Below are 20472 nucleotides of genomic sequence, written 5' to 3'. Positions count from 1 at the left end.
CAGTTCTGTATGCTTCTAGTAGTAAACAGCTAACTTTATCTGCAGGTATTTATGCCTAGCAATGCCACCTAAGTGGCAGCATAGCTAAGTGTATGTCAACAGGATGCTCTATTACAAAACTAAGTTCTGCAAGAGCAAGGCATTCAAACCAGATAATCCAAACATGGAAGTATACCTAGGTCAGAGAGCAAAACCAGTAACACTGTACAGAGATAATATTTTGTAAGGGATCAGCTACACTTTGAATCCCTTCTTATTCTAGAATTTTATATTTCTATTAGTTTGTTCACAGAAAAGACAGAATGTTTTACCTGTTGTGTATGGATGGATAGGTGGATAGTCCTTCCCTTATTATATGCTTTTAGTTTGGGCTTATTTGTTGTGTCCGCCTTTTACCCTTGGCACTGTTCCTTTTTAATAAATCTGTGAATAAGTGTTTCCTACCACTACTGTATAAAATAATGTCAAGAGTTGACTGTATTGACTGATTGATTGATTGACTAACTGATTGATTGACTGAAGACCTGCCATGAATTCACTGCAGGTGACATCAAATGTTTGGTATCCCTACTGTTTGTTGACATCTAGTTAGGTATTACTCAGAATGTCACAAATGGAAGATTTCCATTGGTATTATAGACTTGAAACTTAGAAAAGAGTGAAATGTTATTTTTTGTCTCACTTTCTGCCATTTCTTTGAGATTTTGAGACCTTATGAGACCTTGGAGTTAGTATAGTTCAAATGTGTGGCGGCTTGCTACCCACATCAGTAATTTTCCTTGATATCCTCTGCAGCTATTCTGCAATGTGATATGTATATGTGATACTGTTTAGAAAAAAAAATGTGTTTAAAAGTGTCTTTTTGCCGTTTCCATTAGTATCAAACTTCTGCTTGCATAACTTCAATCATTGCTTTACTAAATAATGTCTATGCCTTAACAAAGCCTTACACCTTCATCATTATACATTCAAACTGTAAACACTGGCAAATCCAGCAGACAATTACAGATGTAAAGTACATTAGAAAAAATGAAAGAGGTGCATATAGATGGTTAATTTTAAATCTTATGTATCATATTTAGGATGGAATTCTTCTTGGAGCTGTGGGTGCCTATGACTGGAATGGAGCAGTTCTGAAAGAAACTAGTCAGGGAAAAGTTATTCCACGTTGGGAATCATATCTTCAGGAATTTCCTGAGGAACTAAGGAACCATGGAGCATATTTAGGTAAGTAATTAAAATGTGGTTTGTATACTTTTTGTCTCTCTCCCTCTCTCTTATTCTATCACTGTTTGAAAAACATCATGCTTGTAATCTATGTGCCCAGGATGTACCACCATTTTTATAATGTTTGTTCCTAGAGATACCACTGTTTCTATACCACTGTTTCTATAATCTGTGTCCTATGTGACTGATGTTATAATATATGAGCCCCAAAGTGCCATACCTCCTATAATTTCTATATCCCAAAGCCACTGATGAGCATGACTTTTACTATACATTGATGAATTCTCAATAGCCACACCTACAATACTGCTTTCCATTAAACTGCAACAGTGCAATGTTTTGGTCTAAATTAGAACTTTCAGCTATATGTAAATGAAGGGAGAGCCATATAACTTATGTGTGAGTTTCCCGACTCTTGCCTGATGATGCAATCTGTGGACACATCAAACACCATATCCAGAATTGCCTTTTTACTTCAGTATGGTAATTTTTGTTAATGTCTATAATGGAAAAGAACATACAAGAAACACTCCACATGCAGTATTATAACAAGAAAAGTATAGTAACAGGGTTTTAGCTTTATTTTAGGACTTATGGAATTAAATGCCCTTACATTATTGCTGCTGTGGTTTATGAGATTAGTATAATTTCCCTGTATAATGTCATGTAAGCCCTGATATTGATGCCTTTTTTTCGGTTTTGCTGCTTTTCTTGAATTTATAATTAAGCCAAAACTGTACCATATCAATAAATTACAGAACAGCATACTGTTACTATTTCTTGCTGTAATAGGTTCTTCTAATTAAACTGAAAGGGTCAACTGAAATGGACTTGCACAAATCTAGTAGTTTAAATGAGGATTAAGGCTCTCATCTACTAACAAGCTTCATCCTGAAGTTCAGGGTGAATTTCCTTCTTTCCCATTTGCAAACTGTGTAACTTAAAACAAATTACTTAACCAGGCAGTATCCATGGGTTACAGCTGAAAAAAAAATGCACTTGGGCCTACCTACTAGGCGTGCCTACTAAACAATTAAAAAATGAAAGGACTAAGAAAAACATTTAAATAAGTTATTTGTGTTTTTAAAAGAGTCAGAAAGACTAAGAAAACATTTAAATAAGGTATGTGTGTTTTTAAAAGAGTCAGAAACAAAACAAAATAGTATTTTTCACATAAACTGTAACAATCTACAAATGTGTGCTTCATTCCTTCACAGGGATGTCTTTTGGATTACCTATGTGGCTCTGCTCAAATTTTGCAGCTTGTATGTACACTAGTGGGAACAGTTCCAGATACATTTAGGCAGCTCCTGAACATTAACAATGGCATGCTGAGTTTCCCCATTCTTTAATCCTGCATAGCTCTGCCACTGTTACTCCTTTATGCATATTAGATTAACTATTTCATTTATTTTCATTATTTTCAATGCCCCATTTCCAAATGTAAAAAGATTATCTCCTACCAAGTCATTGTTTTTAAAACAGCTACCTTTTTTCTTTCTAGAGACAAATTATCATTAAAAGAAAATTTTCACTCATGTGCAGCTGTGTATCTGAGAAGAGATGCAACAATTAGAGCACTTATTTACTTTATTCAGGATTTCATATTTTATGCCAGGGTGCCTCAAGATTTCAGACTGTTTGCCAGGGTCCCAAATACCTACCACCTATTCTTGACATGTTATACTAGCTAGAATAATCTGTCCTATATATATATATATATATATATATTGCAAATATGAAATATAATGTAACGAGATAACTGGCATAATCAGTGTTTTATTGTTTATTTATTAATTTGTTCATTTATTTCGAACAGGAAAGTAAACTGAGCTGTAGGGGTCATTTTTCAGATACAGCCTAGTTGCACTAAGAATGAAAAAGCATAAACAATTAGTAGAACAGGTTACTGAAAAACAATCTACTACAGTAGCTATAGCACTGTTCCAGAAATGTATCAAAAGCAGTAGATATTAATACTCAAAATGGTGAGATTTATCTACAATTTGACTATTCACAGGTATCAACAAAAGCAGCATCAGTGCCATCCAGGGGTGTAGCCAGGATTTTGAGATTTGTGCTCACAGCTCCCAGGCTGCTGCCCCCCAGCAAGCCACACCTACGTCAGTACATTGCTGTCCACTCACTCACTCACTTAAACTGCTGACCAAGCCATTCCTCTTTTTACAACACTACTCTCTGAATGGAACACTAACAACCATATGCTAGGATAAAGCAACATGAGCATTTCATTCCAAAAAGTGTATCTCATGGGTCGAAAAACAAAATACCTTCTCTTTTAAATTTTGGCAGACTTCATTCTAATGGAGCTATACCCCAGTGTTTGAGTGGAAAACCTTAGAAATACAAGATCTAAATAAAGATATATTTTTCTGGTGGAAGAAAAGCTCTTTGAAATGAGATGTCCAGTTGATATTCCAGGACCATAATCCTGTATGAGGGAGGGAAGAAAGATTTTTGAATGCTCTCTTGGAATCCCAGCTTTTGTAGGAGATCTCTTACCTGAGACAGATTCCTGACACATTGAAAAAGACTGACATCTTGAAAAGAGACTGCAAAGATAAGCAAGTTGTCTTAATATGGAAAAAGGTGGATATCCTGTAGCCTGCAATGAGCTATAACTGAAGCTAGACACTTTGTGAACACTCTTGGTGCAGTGGATAGTCCAATGGGTATGGCAGAGAACTGATAATGTTATCCAAACACACAAAATCTTATGAACCATCTGAATTCTTAATGAATAAGGATGTGATGAAGAACAAGTGAAAACAAAAGAGCCCGATATAGGGGAAGAGGATAGACCCCCTGAAAAAAGGAGGAATTTCCTCCCACTGCCATCTGTGACCTTAATGAATGATTTTCATAACTAATTCACTTGAAACAATCTATTGCCAAAGAGGGAAATGGAGATTCAGACTTTCTGAAAGAAAAAGGGGCCAGGATGGGAAGGGGTCACAAAGTCTCTTGTACCAGACCTGCCGGACCATCATTGGTTTTGGGAAATGCAGGACTACTCTTTGGAACCTCTTTGCCATTTCTTTTTAAATGTTTATTTATCTGAAAGTTGTTGAGATTTTTTAATCAGTTTTTGCCAAAAATGGATGAGGAGATAAAAGAATTTTTGGACAATTTGTTAAAGGATGACTGAAAAATCTTAGAGATTCCCTGGATTAGCTTGCCCCTCTCATCACTTTTTTTGATCATCTCTGTAGCAGAGCAGCCAAAGACTAATCTTCAATCTAAGGGAAAATTTTAAATTTCATTTTTAACATCATCTGGGGGGTTCTGAGAATGCAACCATGCAAACCTCCTCAAAACAGTAGCAGTGGCCATAGCCCTGGAAGAAGTATCAATAGAGTCATACACATTCTGTAACCAATGAGTAGTAACCTATGCAGTAGAAGAAAATTAATTTAAAGCAGTTTTTTCCTCACAAGAATAAACTGCAGATAAAACATTCCTCATCCTTTCATAATTTATCAAAACAAACTTTAACATATATGCCTGACAATTCAAAATTTTAAAAATTAAAGTTGTAAAAGTATACACTTTTTTTCCATAATTATCAACAATTTTCCCATCCTTATCAGAAAGAGTAGAATTGGAATTAACTAAGTACTTAGCAGCAGTGGAATCAACTACAGATATAGTTGCTGGGCCAGATTTGGGAATAATTTATAAAATTTAAAAGACTGAGGAACTTTACATATCCTATCTGCCTTTTTAGAGGCAACTGTCCATCTATCAAGAAAACACACACATCCTCTAAAGCAGACAGAATGTGAGGAATGGGTGTAGGCTCTGGAAAGTCCTTTTGTAACAACTCATAGTATTTTATGATGGACTGAGAAATTTCAGTGTTCTCCTACTTATAAAAAAACAACACCAGACACTTGCCAAGGAAAACGATACTATAAACTCAGTTAAATGAGGGCTACAGATGGTTGCAACAAACCACAAAAAAAGTTTATTAAATCCAGTTAAGCACTTTCATCCCAAAATAGCTAAGAGACTTCATCAGAACTAAAGTAAAACTCTCCATAGAGACTTAAATACAATCTAATAACCAAAGAAAAAAAAAAAACATGTGACCATTAAAACACTATCACTCAATTTATCAACAGTTAAATATTGAAATTGTCATGCCTATCCAAAACAAACACAGCACTTTGGATAATGCTGGGTTTGTTCTGATACCCGCTTTGAAGGGCAGCTGCAGAAAGGGTCAAAAGATACTAAGGGACAATCAGACCCCAGACCACTGAAACACACACAAACCCTACAATGATATTAGAGAAAAGAAAGACACATGGCCAAATGCTAGTTATTGAACTCTACCACATCATGCAGATGAATGCAGCTGTGGCCAAGTAGCTAAAAGTAATGCCTACTTAGAAAAAAACTCTGACATAAAGTAAAAAAATAAGCATGCAATCCACCAGCTGTAGCAAGGAAATCAAGGTGTTCAAATTACATTACTTCCACTTCCTCAAACTGCAGTTATTTAAAAAATACTTAACTGAAGCAAATTACCTGCTTTACCAAAGGAAAAAAAAAAACAGAACATCACTATATGGGAGTTTACTACCAAAGCCTAAAACTGTGTGGGGGGGAACACACTTTTAAGTTTTATGACCACTGTTTTCTTTATTATTTAATTTATTTAAGGACATAAATAAATTATTACTGACCACAATCCAGGACCAGAAATGAAGAAATAAAACATCTGTGTATTTCTGATCCCCCTTCTATTTTGGTAGTTCCTTATAGATATGTATCACCTCAAAAATAAGTCCAATAGATTTACTCACCTATTTGTTAAATGGATAAGTTAGATTATTATTGGTTATGGCATGATGGGTCCAAAATTACAGATCAAACAATAAATTCTTATCACTTTTCTCAGAAGTCACCAACATGATATGATGTTACAACTGACATGAAGAGAACATGCACCTCCTTTTCAATAACAGGCAACCACAGACTGTTTCCTTGCTCTCCCTGCATACAGGCACACCTCTCAAATGTCCAGAATTTTGCAGAATGTCCAAGATTTTTGCCTTGCACGTTTGGTTTATTCACAAAAAAATGTGGTCTTCTGTCAAATCACTAAAGATTGCAGTTTCCAAATGACACTCATTCAGAAATAAAGCATACTGATATAAAACCTGCTTATTCTTGGAGCTTTCTAAGTTTATAAATTTGTCCCCCTTTTTTTTTTTTGGTCATTTGTACCACCATTATTTTTATGCTGTGTGCAGAATTCCTGAGCAAAGAATTAGAGAATCCTTGAGCAAACAAGTTAGCAATTGCGGTTCTGGTCTTAGTCACAGTTCTTCTGCCATCATGTGATTCTGACTGTCTGGCTAATCTAACATGATGACAGTTGAGAGGAAAATGCTAGGAAATTAAAATTTAAAGGGCCAAAGAAAAAAATTATGTCATTCTGATATTTTAATAGTAATATTGTTTTTCCCTCAGGAAAAAATAAAACATTTTAGAGACATGCTTTCAGGAGACCCCAGTTTTACCTTGCATTTTTACCCTTTCCTTTGCCAGATCTTTTACTTTTACAGTAAATCACTAAAGGTTATAAACTATAGCAGGTTTTATACTATAGCCAAAAATGGAAGTAGTAAGTAAATTACATCTTTATCTATTACTTTGTGACAAACAACAATGGTGCTAAATTAGTCAGCTAATAGGATACAGAGGGAAGGGCATTTGGTGTATTTTTATTTTAATTTGTATTTTTAAGCCAGGTAGGGTACATTCATGTATTAGATTAAAGTTGCGCCCACCCCCTGCCATATGGTTGCAGTGCCTATGCCCTCCTACAAAATTGCAGTTGCTGATGTCAGTGACACATCTTCTTCACTCCCATCCACAGTACCGGCTAACAGATGAAAGGAAAGCTACATCAAAGGACCAGGAGGTTGGTTGAATTTCACACCTTTCTCCCTACCTAACGGACTGTGCTAACTGGGCAATTATCACCCATTAAGTAAAAAAATGCTAAGCATGCAAATGCTTGGTGAGCAGAAAATTACTATGCAGTCTTAATTATGACATTTGCATGTGTGCTATAATTTTATTTTATTTATATTCTTAACTTTTACATTTTTCTCTCCTGGGTCCTAGTGCCTGCCAGAATCTACCCCCACTCCACAAACACTGTACTGAAGTGCCTACAATGAGTATCTCTCCCGATGTCCTTGGTGCCATCAATACAGGGTGAGCCATAAACTGGAGGACCAACAGCATCCATGCATTATGAATGATGATTATGTTTGCAGAGCCACACTAAAATAATCATTGATTATTCTCCTCAACTACAACAGACTAAGTTATAAAAAATAAACCCTGAATAAGAACAAGGAGGAAAGAGCAGTATATTAGCAAGCCTTGTAAGAAAACTTGGGCTCTACCTTTGTGATCAAACAACCAGATGTGTGTAAATTCAGAATTAACCATGCCCAGTAATAGGTTATTGTGTAACTATTGATCATTATGTAATAGAAAGTAAGATATATCTAACACAAAAATGTGGGAGGCCACCAATAGAAGCCACAGAGGTAAATGCCTGAGAAGTAGTTTTGGAATCGAGCAACACTCATCATTCATGTGTCTTGACACTATATTAAATGATTCCTAACAGATGGTTAGTTTCACTGCCAAATCCTTTTGAATTCTTTTAGGGAAGCTAGCTTTACCTTCTTTGTGAATGAGGCCTTGCCAAGAGCTGAACAGTTCATTTTGCCTCCACTCATCAAAGTTGTCCATTGTCCAGTATTGCTGTATCCCTGATGTTGTTGCAAAAACTCTTATATTCTATCACTCTTCAGATGGAGGGCAGAAGGTAGCACTGTTAATGAGTGTGGTCCTTACTGAGTGTGCTTTCAATGATCTGTCTCAAATCAGAGATCTGAACTGTTTCTATTTTTAAGGAAAGTTCTATTTTCAGGCTTGATTTACCTCTGTACAGGATGTCATATTTTTGGAGATTTGTCCCTGTTTTCAGACTTGATTTACCCACACCATTTTCTGAATCCTCTTTATCACATGTGATTTTTGAAGCTTTCTAGTATACAGAAAGCCAGACTGGATGACCAACATACTAGTGGCAAAATAATTGAAAGAAAGAACAGACATATGACATCTCCCTTTTTCTTAAGTAAAAAAAAATGACCTTGTGTCGGTGAGATCCATTTCATTAAAAATCACACTGTCTCTTTGATAATGTGTGTGACACTGCCAGCCCAGCTATCTGGAATTTTGTAAATAATTCTATGTTATTTGTCAATATTAATATGATTCATATGCTTGTCTTACAAATGTAAGCAAACTATATTTTATGTGTATATTAAACTACTGGTGCAACTATGTGCTGAACAGGGTTGGTACAGTACTGAGCTTCAAGGATGTGTCCACAGTGTACCCTACTGGAAAAGAACAGACATGTATATAAATTATACACCTGTGCAAATGTATGCTTTAATAGTAGAAGCTGGTACATACAGAGTTAACTTGCACAACTTCAAGAAAATAAGTTGAATTTAAAGTGCTTTACAATGTGCTATAAAAAGTAGTTTCAGTGCAGCAAGCAGACACAATGTCTATTGCTAGAAGTTTCTTTTTATTGTCTTGGACGGAAGTAATTACTAGGTGTAAAATGTGAAAGTATTTAGTTGTTTTGTGACTTCCAGTTCTGAGCAAACATCTGAGAGATATGTATTTTTCACAGAGAAATGTTAAATTTTGTTAAGTTTCTGTTAGACTGGGAACTGGAGGCAGGTGACAAAGAGTGATGTCATCCAAGCTAACCCAGCAGTAATGTTTTGATATTAATTTGGGAACTCTGTCAGAAACTGTGCATTTTGTATCTTGTCTTGGATCTAGAATCATCCATTCAGCACTTCTCATCTGCATTTCCTTGCTCTGTAAGTAAGTTATTTAGGGCATAGTATCTCTTTGATATAGCTAGGAATGTAGCAAAGATTAGTTTAAATGTTTTCTGTATTTGTTTGAGACTGTCCTGCAATGTTGTTTTAAAATATTTCCTGTGATTCTGAACTCTGTAGTTACTGTGTTGTTTGAGTATTATATTGTTATTTTATTATTATTAATTATATTTAAACCTTTTAATTGTGTCTGGTTTGTTTAGAAATATTTAAGCTCTTAGAGTACTTGGATATGTATTTGGTGACACTGTACAGGCCACTCTTAAATAGCCTTGAAAGTCTCGGTCATACCTACCATTTGGATAATAGTAACATTACACAGTAGGATTGGACACCCTTTGGTAAGGGCCTTATAGTAGCTGATAAGTAAGGGTGGCTGGTGGCAGCTGGTCTTACCTTATAGTCTGGGCAGAAGGGGGCATAGCTAGTAAATCTGTGCCAGCCTTTCCCAGGTGTATGTTTGTATATAAATCAAATCTCAAAGTGTGTGTGTGTCAGCTACTTGAGCAGGGACATGAAGCACTGGTTGGACAGGGAGGGTACTGGAGGTCTTGGCTTGACCCCTCAGCTGAAATCTTAACCCTATAGCTGTGCCAGTGGGTAGTCTTATTTGGGGATCTGGAGAAAGAGGAAGAAACCACCCCCAGACTGACTGTGATCTATGTGTGCTCTTAAGGGAAATTGTACTTTACTGTGTGCGTACTTGTCATTCTCCAAATGTGTATGTCCCGCACAGGTGCTAGTGGTGAGGATTGAGGCTCCTTGATTACTGGGCCAGTGCAGAGTTGTCACAATGTGCTTATATTTTTCCATAATTTTTGTCACTCACTGTTATTTTAAGTGTTATTCTGAGTAGTATCCCACATTCCTACTAAAAAAAGCAGAAACTGTAATGAGGCTATTTGGTATTCAAATGTTATGCCAGTTAGATGCCCAGAGATGTTCCTACTTTTCAAAGGCTTTTGTTCCTATTTTCAGTGTATGCAAGTTGACAGGTATGTCCATAATCACGTGCTTTCTAGAAACTGGGTTGTACATGCTAGGAACATTGACAATCTGCAGAAGTGATTAGTTGTTAAAAGTGGTAGTCATCATTTACTTAGATTTACCCCATAAGTTGTGTTAAAGCTACCTAGTTGCTGTTGTGTCTTTCGGCTTTTCCCGATTAGGGGTCGCCACAGCGGAACTCCGGTCCGCTAATGATTGGCAGTAGATTTTTACGTGCTGGCTTGCTGGGCCTAACACACAACCTTCAATGAAGGAACGTCCATTCACGCATGTCACCACATAGAAGACGCTCTAACTGAGAATCAAATGGTTTATTCTGTTTTATAATTGTTTTATTTGTGATATTTATATATATAAAGATGAGAGTTTTCTGTTTTCTGTTTTAAAAAGTTGGATATGAGTCCTTTGCCTCAGTTATTGTATTGCATTCTACTTTGTCTGGTTTTAAGTAACCTACACAAAGTAGGTGGAGGGAGGGATGTTGCCTTTAGATGCACTTTGAGAATTGTTTTACTAATTAATTTAATAATTGAATAATTGGTGCATCAGTATTAGTATATAAAGGGTATGGTTTTGTTATAGAGTTGATCTGAAGAAGCGTACGATAGCAGCGCTTATCATCCTGTTTTTATCGTGAATAAAATTACTTTATGGACTACAGTTTTGTTTCCTGATTGAATTCCTTCATCGTGGTGGGTTTCACAGCATCAGTTTTGCTGAAATATTCTGTTTTGTTCGCTTTTGGACCTGCAGAGTGTGTGGCATTTATTTGGTTTTGAGAATCAAATGGGCAATGTCTAACTGTGAGGCAACAACGCTACCGTATGATGTCATTATGTTTGACTATTTAAGGTATAATATATTTACTAATATATTTACTAGCAGTAGCCAAAAAGTAGAACCATAATGAATGAGATTTCACAAGAAAGAGTGATCAAAACTGCAACATGGTTGATAACAGTGTTACTGACTCACAAATGGAGAAATATGATAAAAACTCAGAAGTTATTTAATGTGTTTGCAATTATATAATGCAGCTAACGATGAACACAAAATCTCCTGGTATGCAAAAATTTGTATTTGAGATGTATACCCGGCCACATTCCATGAAGAAAAGAAAAAATAAAGCAATGCTGGCTGACAATTAATGCTTCACTTAAGTGCTCCATATTTCTGAATACTGAACTGAAAAAAAAAATCTTATGGAGCAAATACTACTGTAGACCTGCAAAAAGATCTTTGTCTTTCATTGCCTAAAGCGTAACAACATACAATTAAATATGTGCTTTTTTTAAAAAAAATAATAGCATTCATTTAGGCAAAAAAAAAATAATAATAATAATAATAAAGAAATGCATCCTATAATATGAAAGATGACATTATAAATAAATAATTCTGTCAATGAACATTAATTCAAACTAAACAAGTAAATTATTGAACATTGATTCAACCATAGCACTTTAGAATAGTATATTTTAACATTTAAGTCATTGTGTTTACAGCACTGCTTGCTTGCTTTTTAAATAGCTATATATAAATATTTATATTTCTGTTATACTAAGGTAGTGGCATGTAAGTCCCATTGCCTTTGTGAAATGCAATTGATGTGGGAGGAAATGTAACATACAGACATTATAGCATGGGCACTCCGAGATAGACACACACACACACACACACACACACACACACACACACACACACACACACACACACACACACACACACACACACACACACACACACACACACACCTGCCTGTGGCAATGCACCCATCTTGGAGTGCCTTATGAAATTCTTAAGCTTCTGCTTTGACTCCTTGTATTTCTTTTTCATTATTTAAAGCATGATTGCAGTTTAGCACACATATAAAAATACTCAGGAACTGGGGAGTAGTCAATTCATGAGATCAATAATTGCAGAATAATAAAGAACTGGCCAAAATACCTTGCCATCAGATGACATTGATGTGAGAATGACTCCCTCTTACCCTGATTTATACCGACCTCAGAGATATCTATTTAAACTGGGGGGTATAGAGGATACAGCACTGAGTATTGGGGAGTATGGGGTCATGCCCTTTGTCATTCTCTAAACAAATCTAAAATGTGTTCTTTATTTTATTTTTGTTAATTTGCTTATGTATTTATATAGTCAAATGGCATTTACACAGTAACTTTGTTAACAACTGCCCTCATGGAATGATATAAGATTTATTCTGCATGACAAGAAAGGAAAATATATTTCAAAGGCTGTTTACTGTTTTAAATTTAAATTATGTTAATTGGTACAGGAACTTCAGACAGAAGGAGAGAGAAAAAAAATCAAGTTTTAATAAGTTTATGCAGCTGTGATTGACTTTATAAACATACAGATGTACTGGAAATAGGTTGAATTTTTTTTTAAATCTAAAAATATAAAATGTGGGAAAACTCCAGAAAAGGTGCAGAGGTAAGTATCAGGACACATGATACTCAATAGGGGAAAAAGAATGTGCAAGCAAGTATGTGTAAAATATTTTGCAAGCAGATGAGAATTGTGGGTGATATTAACACAGTCCCCAGCCTCACTATGAAGCAGCCATCGTGTGGATAGTAACTCAATCTCTTTATGTACAGTTCAGAACATAATTTTGGGAAAATTAAGGGAGCAATATTGTGAAGCATTAATTTTCACAGTGGTGGTGCAGTGGTTAGCATTGTTGCCTCACAGCAAGAGGTTCTCCCGTTTGATTCTCGGCTGGCGCGCCTTCTGTGTGGAGTCTGCATGTCCTCCCCACGGTTGAGTGACATTAAAAGACATGCAGGTAGGTGCATGCGTGAATGGGTGTGCCTTCTTTGAAGGTTGGGAATTGGGCTGGTAATGCGGCACTGTAAAAATCCACTGCCAATCATTAGCAGACCAGAGTTCCGCTATGGCGACCCCTAACCGGGAAAAGCCGAAAGACATTACTTTACTGTGCAGATGGTGGGGATGCAGAAAAGAGCCCTCAGTAGGACATCATTCTGTATTCTACACATATATACAAATGTGAGCACTCAGACAGAAGTCACTGTTTTAAAGGGATACAGCCAACCAGAGAGGGCAGCTTTAAGATTTGGGGAGAGGAATTTCAGTATTTAAAGAATGCACATCTTTGGAAGCTATGCATCCAGCTGCACAGTAGAACTGGAAGCATTTGGGAAGGAGGATTTCAACATTTGAAAAGGTAACAGCAATGAAGCTTGATGGCATCTTGTCAAGAGTGGTCTAGAAACACAGTCTGCTCAGAGCCACACAGTTTAAAAAATGCTGTTGCTGGCAATCAAATCAAGAACTATAGGATGCACCACTGGCATCTGTTAGCCTAAATCCCCTTTCCTACATTGTGAGAAATGAGATACAGCTACAATGCAGTAGTATGCAGGATGGTGAGTGGGGGGGGGGGGGTTGTTGCATGTGTATGTGTGTGGTGCATTTGTGTGTGTGCAAAGCTTTTCTCACCCAGATACATGCTTTGCTAACACCACATACACTGATGCCAGCAAGAAAGAAAAGCACCATCTCTCATGTTAGACAGGTTTTGAAAAAAAGTTATTGCAGACAGACATTTAACATTCCCTAACGTACTAATCTTGATGTTTTAAGTCCAGGGATACAAATGGCAGAAACCAATGTATAACCCATCCCCACCAAAAAAAAAGAGTCAACTGTTTTGCAGATGTGTATTTGTCTTAATATGAATGATTATTAACACATCAAGTGTTAATAATCAAATTAAACAAGAACTGTCACCTATCTGTGTGTGTGTGTGTGTGTGTGTGTGTGTGTGTGTGTGTGTGTGTGTGTGTGTGTGTGTGTGTGTGTGTGTGTGTGTGTGTGTGTGTGGTCACAAGCTGTACTTCATGCTTGTTTTTGTTATGATACTTCTTTAACTGTGATATATTACAGTTTCTTCCTTAGCATACAGTATGGTATAGTTGTCTCCAAAGAACTGCAGCACTTTTACTCATGCTGTGGAGCTAATTCTGAAATGAACAACACTCCAGCTGTTTATATGTGCACAACAGTGTATCACTTCAACAGACATAGTTTAAAATTGCCTCTTAATATAGCAATAGCCTTTTCCCTTTTATATCTGTGTTTTTGCCTTATACCTTGTGGACTTTGTCTCTGAAGCTAATACATTTTCTGGTAAAAGCTTTCAAATGTAATTTAAGGGATCTTTCTGCTGAAATCTATGATAGCTATGGACTCCTTTGTAATTTATTACAGAAACAGAAAAAGACTAAGTTAATAGTATGGAATAATATTTGTTACAAAAATGTATATGTTTAAAATTGCTTCATTTTATAAAAAATACATAGCAAAAAAAAAAAGTTTAGATGTCCTTGGTTTTGTGAAGTTTCCATTACCAGTTTTTGTAGTTGGCCTTCTGCAAGGAAAAAGTAACATTAGCAGTGATGATTTAATTTACTTTAAAAAACAATGTTTGCCTACAGAAATGCTGTTAAAAAGTTAAAAAAATATAAAAAATATAACAAGGTTAGAAATAAAGTCCATAAATGGGAAAACAGCAAGAAGCAGAAAACAATGCTGCATAGTCCCAAGACAACTAACAAAATTGTATTTTAATAAGCAGATACCAGATAAAATTGATCTCATTAGATGTGTTAGGCTATGTCTTGCCAGGACTTTTATATTTTTCTACAATATTAATACATTTCTCACATAAGATACAGGGAGGTTTGCATTTAGCGCATGGTATCCAATATGGCAACTTGTCAATCAGAGCTATGAAGTCTGTGTGAAATGGAGTGTCTTTTGTTATTACCACCAGACTGTGCTGCTTCACAGCTCATTAGCCAAATTGGCTATGCAGTTACATCCTAGGCAGTAGAGTTATCCTTGAAGAAGGTTCTTCAGAGTACATTTGGTTACAAACTTTGGACAAAAAGTCCCATGAGTCTCTAAATATATAACTACATTCTGACAACAACCCTTTAATGTTCTTTTCCACAAATTTTGCTAAAGGGAGCATCTTAGAGGCATTTGCATCAACAATCGGCCTCAATGGAGGATCATTGATAGATTTATGAGTCTTCGGTATACCAGATATGGTAGGGGCCTTGGGTGGGACACCTTGAGAAAGTCCAGGTCACTCAAAGTAATTTGATTATTTAACAACAAGTCTTCCAACTGTAAGTCAATCCTATGATGGAGAAGAACTGCTATTTGTAACCATAGATGTCTGTGATCTATATTCTATAATACCCCATGAGGAGGTGCTAGAAATGTTTCAAGAATTTTTGTGCAAACATCCACCGGTAGGTAATGGGAAAGTTTCTACTATTGTGGCACTTATGGACATGATATTGGGAAACAACTATATAATTTTTGAAAATCAATTGTTTCACTAGTTAAAAGTGGTAGCGATGGGGGCAGTGTGTGCCCCTACATTTGCCAATATTGTATTGGCCAACTGGGAGAGTGAACAGATATTTAACTCAAGAGTTTAGTAGTTGCTGGACATTTTATGGACACTTTTTGGATGACATAGTCATTTTTTGGGTAGCGGGTAGAAAAAGGTTGAATGAATTTTATGAATTCCTTAATTCAAGCACTCATTTTCTTCAATTTCCAATGGAGGTAGATGCAGATACACTGCATTATCTTGATGTTTTGACTGTTAAAAACAGGGTGAAGAAGAGATTTGAATCTAATCTCTGTAGGAAGCCCACCTATTTGAATGCCCTAATGCACTACAAAAGTTTTCACCCAATTCATCAAAGGAAATCACTAGTGAAGGGGCAAATGGTAAAGCTAACCCATATGGTTAGTGAGGATATAGTCTTTGTGGAACAATGTACAGTTATGAAAGAAATGTTGCTGAATAGAGATTACCCTCTGTGGTTCCTTGACAGTATTATCAATGAGGTTATCAGGAAAAGACAGGAAGGAACTTATGTCTCCCTGCTAGGAACAAATCCAGGAGGGGACTGTCTGATGGTGGGGGGGACAACAGACATGAAATTATTAATTTTCATTGTGCGTTGATTTTACCTTATAACATACATTTTGATGGCATAAGGAACATTATTAACCACAAATGGACTATTTTTAGAGCTGATGGAGAGTACTTAGAAAAAACTGGGCACAAACCAAATGTGGTTTACAAAAAGGATTTGTGCTTTAAATCCGTGCTTGAGAGATGTAGGAAGGGTTTACAGGGTGGGCACATGAATAAATGTGGCCACTGTAACCAGTGTAGATTTATCAAGGAAGGTGAGGAAGTGTCTATACGTAGGTGGGGATACATGTATTTTAGACATAGACTGAACTATCACAGTACTAATGTGGTGTATATAGTTTTGTGCCAACAATGTACCTCATTTTATATAGGTAAAACTAAGAGCAAGTTTAAAACAAGGATTTACCATCACCAATATGACATTCACAAGCTGGATGAGAAAAATGCATTAGCCATACATATTATCAGGTTTCCCACGCATTCTTTTAAGCATTCTTGTATAGAAAAAGTTAGTTTTGATAGTGTGGGGGGGGCACATGATATTTTACTTGAATATAAAGAACTGATTTGGCAGCTAAGGAGTAGTGTCACTGTACCCCCTGGTTTAAACAAATCTATTACTATAAACAGTATTTTAAAATTAAAAGCTGAATTTGTGTTTTCCTAACAGCTTGTACATATTGAGGGGTTTGTAAGTAGGAATTTTGATGCTAGATTTCTTAAACAGGCAGGTTTTTTTATGTGTGTAGGTGTTTATATGTGTATAACTTTATATTAGATGTATGTATTGTTTTAAGGATTAATTGAGGGGTGGAAATTTTAGTCATGTGACTTAATTGCTGTATTTAAGCTTAATTGTGATTTTAAACTGTGTTCTGAAGAAGTTTGACATTGTTCTTACAAAAGTGCTCAACATTTGGAATAAACTGGTGCTTGCCGATGTTTTTTGCTTCATTTTTTTATATTTACAAATAACCTTAGTTCTATAACTCAACTAGCCTCCATTGTCCAGTACGCTGACGATGCTACTCTAATCTGCTCAGCCCCCTCCCCCCAGAAAGTTCAGCTAAAAATGCAAACTGCTTTCTGGGATATAGAAAAATATCTCACAGATCATCAACTAATACTAAACCCTAACAAAATTAAGATAATAGTTTTCAGAAACAAAAAGTCAAAACCATGCCAGTCCCCTCTCTCAATCCTCTCCTCTAATGGAACCAAGATAGAACCCACAAACCAGACTAAACTTCTGGGTGTCACAATAGATGATAATCTAAAATTTTATAAACACATCTCTCTGACTATCAAAAAGGTCCATATCAAACTAGGCACCCTCTACCGGGCTAAACCATACCTTACTCTAAATGCCAGGTTGACCACTGCTCAATTACACCTACTATCCTCCCTACTCTACAGCTCTCTCATCTTCACAAACCAGCATAAGTCCAACCTCAATAACTTAAAATCCTGCTACAACAAAATTGACAAATTTGCCTCTAGTCATCCTCACAGATCCCACCACTGCACAGCTCTTTCCCAACTCAAATGGCTAGAACGTCTTAACCTTTTATCACTCAATCAACTTACCATGGCCCATAAAATTCTCCACCAACCCAAATACTGCCTCCACTTACCAATCTAGTCCAATGCAGTTCTAGTCCCAGGTCCCTCAGATCCTCCGACAAACTTATGCTAAAAGTTACCCACTCCCACAACCAACATGGAGACTCCCTCAATTCTTATAAAATAGCCAAACTTGTGAATACTCTCCCACAGCCCATCTCCAAAAATCCTAACTTTTGTGAGTTCAAAATACTGCTAAAGGACTACCTTGCTACTCATTGGCTATGCTCCTGCCACACTCCTGGCAAAACTTCTCCCAGCTCCAGCACTTAACTAATCCTTACCCAACCCCTGTCTCTCCTCGTTTTGCTCCTATCTTTACCATTTCCCACTCCTTCATTTCATCTTTATTCTGCACTGCTTATTTCACAACTACTTTCAACTACCCTGTAGGACATGGGTTCACATATACTAAGCTCAAAAATTGTTTTTTGTAAATAGCAGCTGACTTGGTACCAGTGTTAACAGTCACACTCTCACTATTACTATTTGTGTCTGCAATGTTTTACATATGTATACTCTGTTATTTGTATTTCTTTATATATAATCATTAGTGTTAGCATTGTTATTTCTTGGAGCTTTTCTCCATGAGTCTCCGCTGAAAACGGGCTCCTGGCTCAGACAGACATTATCCAGTTAACAAATGTAATAAATAAATAAATAAATAAAAAGCTGACTAAATGAAAACCAACTTGCACTTAAAACCTAAAAAAAATACATCTATTCCTCCCAAAGTCTCTATCTCACCAAAAATCATCCTTTACCTTTACATCTCTCAATAACACCTTAATAGACGTAGCGACACACACTAAACTCCTGGGCGTCATCATCGATGATCAACTAAAATTTGACCTACATGTCCAAAACTGTATTAAAAAATAATCAAAATAATCAAAAACTTGGAATGTGCTTCAGAACAAAAAAAAAAAAATCCTCACAAATGACAACAGACTTTCCCTTGCTAATGCATATCTTCTTCCCACTCTACTCTATGCCTCTTTTATTCTAAACAACCTACAATCTACCCTAAAAACAAAAGTGGAGCTCTGCTACAACAATATTGCTAGATTTGCCACTAACTAGCCCCAAAGCTCACACCACTATCTGTCTCTAAAAACTCTAAACTGGCTTGAGCTACCTCACCAGCTCCTTCTCTCTCAACTTCTCCTCTCTCACTTCATAATTAACAAGTCTATTTCCTGTCCACTTAAATCTCCACTTATCACCTACTATACACCCAATTGCTCTCTCTGGAGCTCTGACCAACTTCTGTCAGAAATCCACAAGCCCAAAAGATCCTTAGGTCATTCTTTATACAGCTATACAGTGGCTTTGTCCTGGAACAAAATTTCTCTGACCATCAGATCTATTCCTAATAGTCTCACATTTAAAAAAGACTTAGTAAACAAAAAACTGCACACATACCTCCTGGCATCAATAATCAAGTTTCCATTAAAACAGTTTTGGAAGACAGATGATGCTCTACATATAACTATCTATGAATGGTGTATACTCACGATTTGTAACCCTCAAAACTTTTAACTTTCAACTTTAATTTTAATTCTAATGCTAGTCTAACATGAATACATTATTTCATGATTCTTTTACATTGTATTTCATGTACATTGTTCCCTATCAAATCACTTGCTACAAAGAATTTTTCACTTATAATATCTCATAAACTTCTTTCAATAGCAGTATCTTAGTAGTGGTGTTTACTCTTATATATATTCAACCAACATATTAGTTGTATTAAGTTCATTTTTGTTTATCTTGTTTCAAGTATCACACATGTAAAAAATTTTATTTATTTAGTTGCTTTATCTATGTAAGATTCATGTAGTTATTTATTTGTTTATTTATAGACATATATATTACATCTATATATTAATACATTCTATACATTTGTATCGTAATTATATTTATACATTTTAAGATTTTTTCATTACCTAGTATATTTAAAATATTTAACATGTTTAACTTCAATTTTTAATACTTATTGACTTCTCAATATTTAATGACTTTAATAATTATAACTTATGATCTTGACTAATAATGGTACTTACTTACACAATTATGAATCTAAATTAATAGTTGATACATATTATATGAAATAGTTATTTTTTATATATATATATTTATTTATTTATATTTATTTATCTGATTATTTAATACATGAAACTATGAATAAACATAATTTATAATCTTGATTATTAATTAAATTCACCAATGTAATTGATTTATTCATTTATTTATTTCTCATCTGATTATTTAACTATATATTCATCTTATTCATTCTATGTTTTGATACTAAATATGTTATGATATTGAATGCGTTTTAAAATGTGCTTTATCCAGTTTGTAATATTAGGTAGTTCATCTTAGTTTGGTTTAATTTAACTTATATTATTCCTGAAAACACTCGTCGACAGTATCAATGCTTGTTTAGTGTTTTAAAACCTTATAGATTATTAAATCTCAGTATTGGTGTATGAACGTGTTTTAGTGTTCCTGAGTTTCAGGTTCCCTTTAAATGGTTTGCAGTATCTAAAAATACTTTAATTGCCCTAACTAGTCCATATCAACTTTAATTGGATAACCATTTGGGTTGTCTGTTTTAACTTT

General features: G+C 35.5%; 1 protein-coding gene across 1 annotated transcript in view; it reads left to right on the top strand.

Annotated features, from left to right (window-relative positions):
• Positions 1 to 20472, top strand: part of ITGA11 (integrin subunit alpha 11) — a 1670941-nt gene that overhangs the window by 1020049 nt on the left and 630420 nt on the right. Inside the window, exon 11 of the mRNA XM_044077667.1 lies at positions 1083 to 1227. Coding sequence (XP_043933602.1) covers positions 1083 to 1227 — 145 coding nt within the window. The remainder of the gene's footprint in view (positions 1 to 1082; positions 1228 to 20472) is intronic.

Source organism: Protopterus annectens, chromosome 7.part0 (genome assembly GCF_019279795.1).
Source record: "Protopterus annectens isolate FY-2018-M chromosome 7.part0, PAN1.0, whole genome shotgun sequence".
In the NCBI taxonomy this organism is placed as follows: domain Eukaryota; kingdom Metazoa; phylum Chordata; order Ceratodontiformes; family Protopteridae; genus Protopterus; species Protopterus annectens.
The sequence above is the reverse complement of the archived record's forward strand: the minus strand, read 5'-3'. Positions and strand labels throughout refer to the sequence as shown.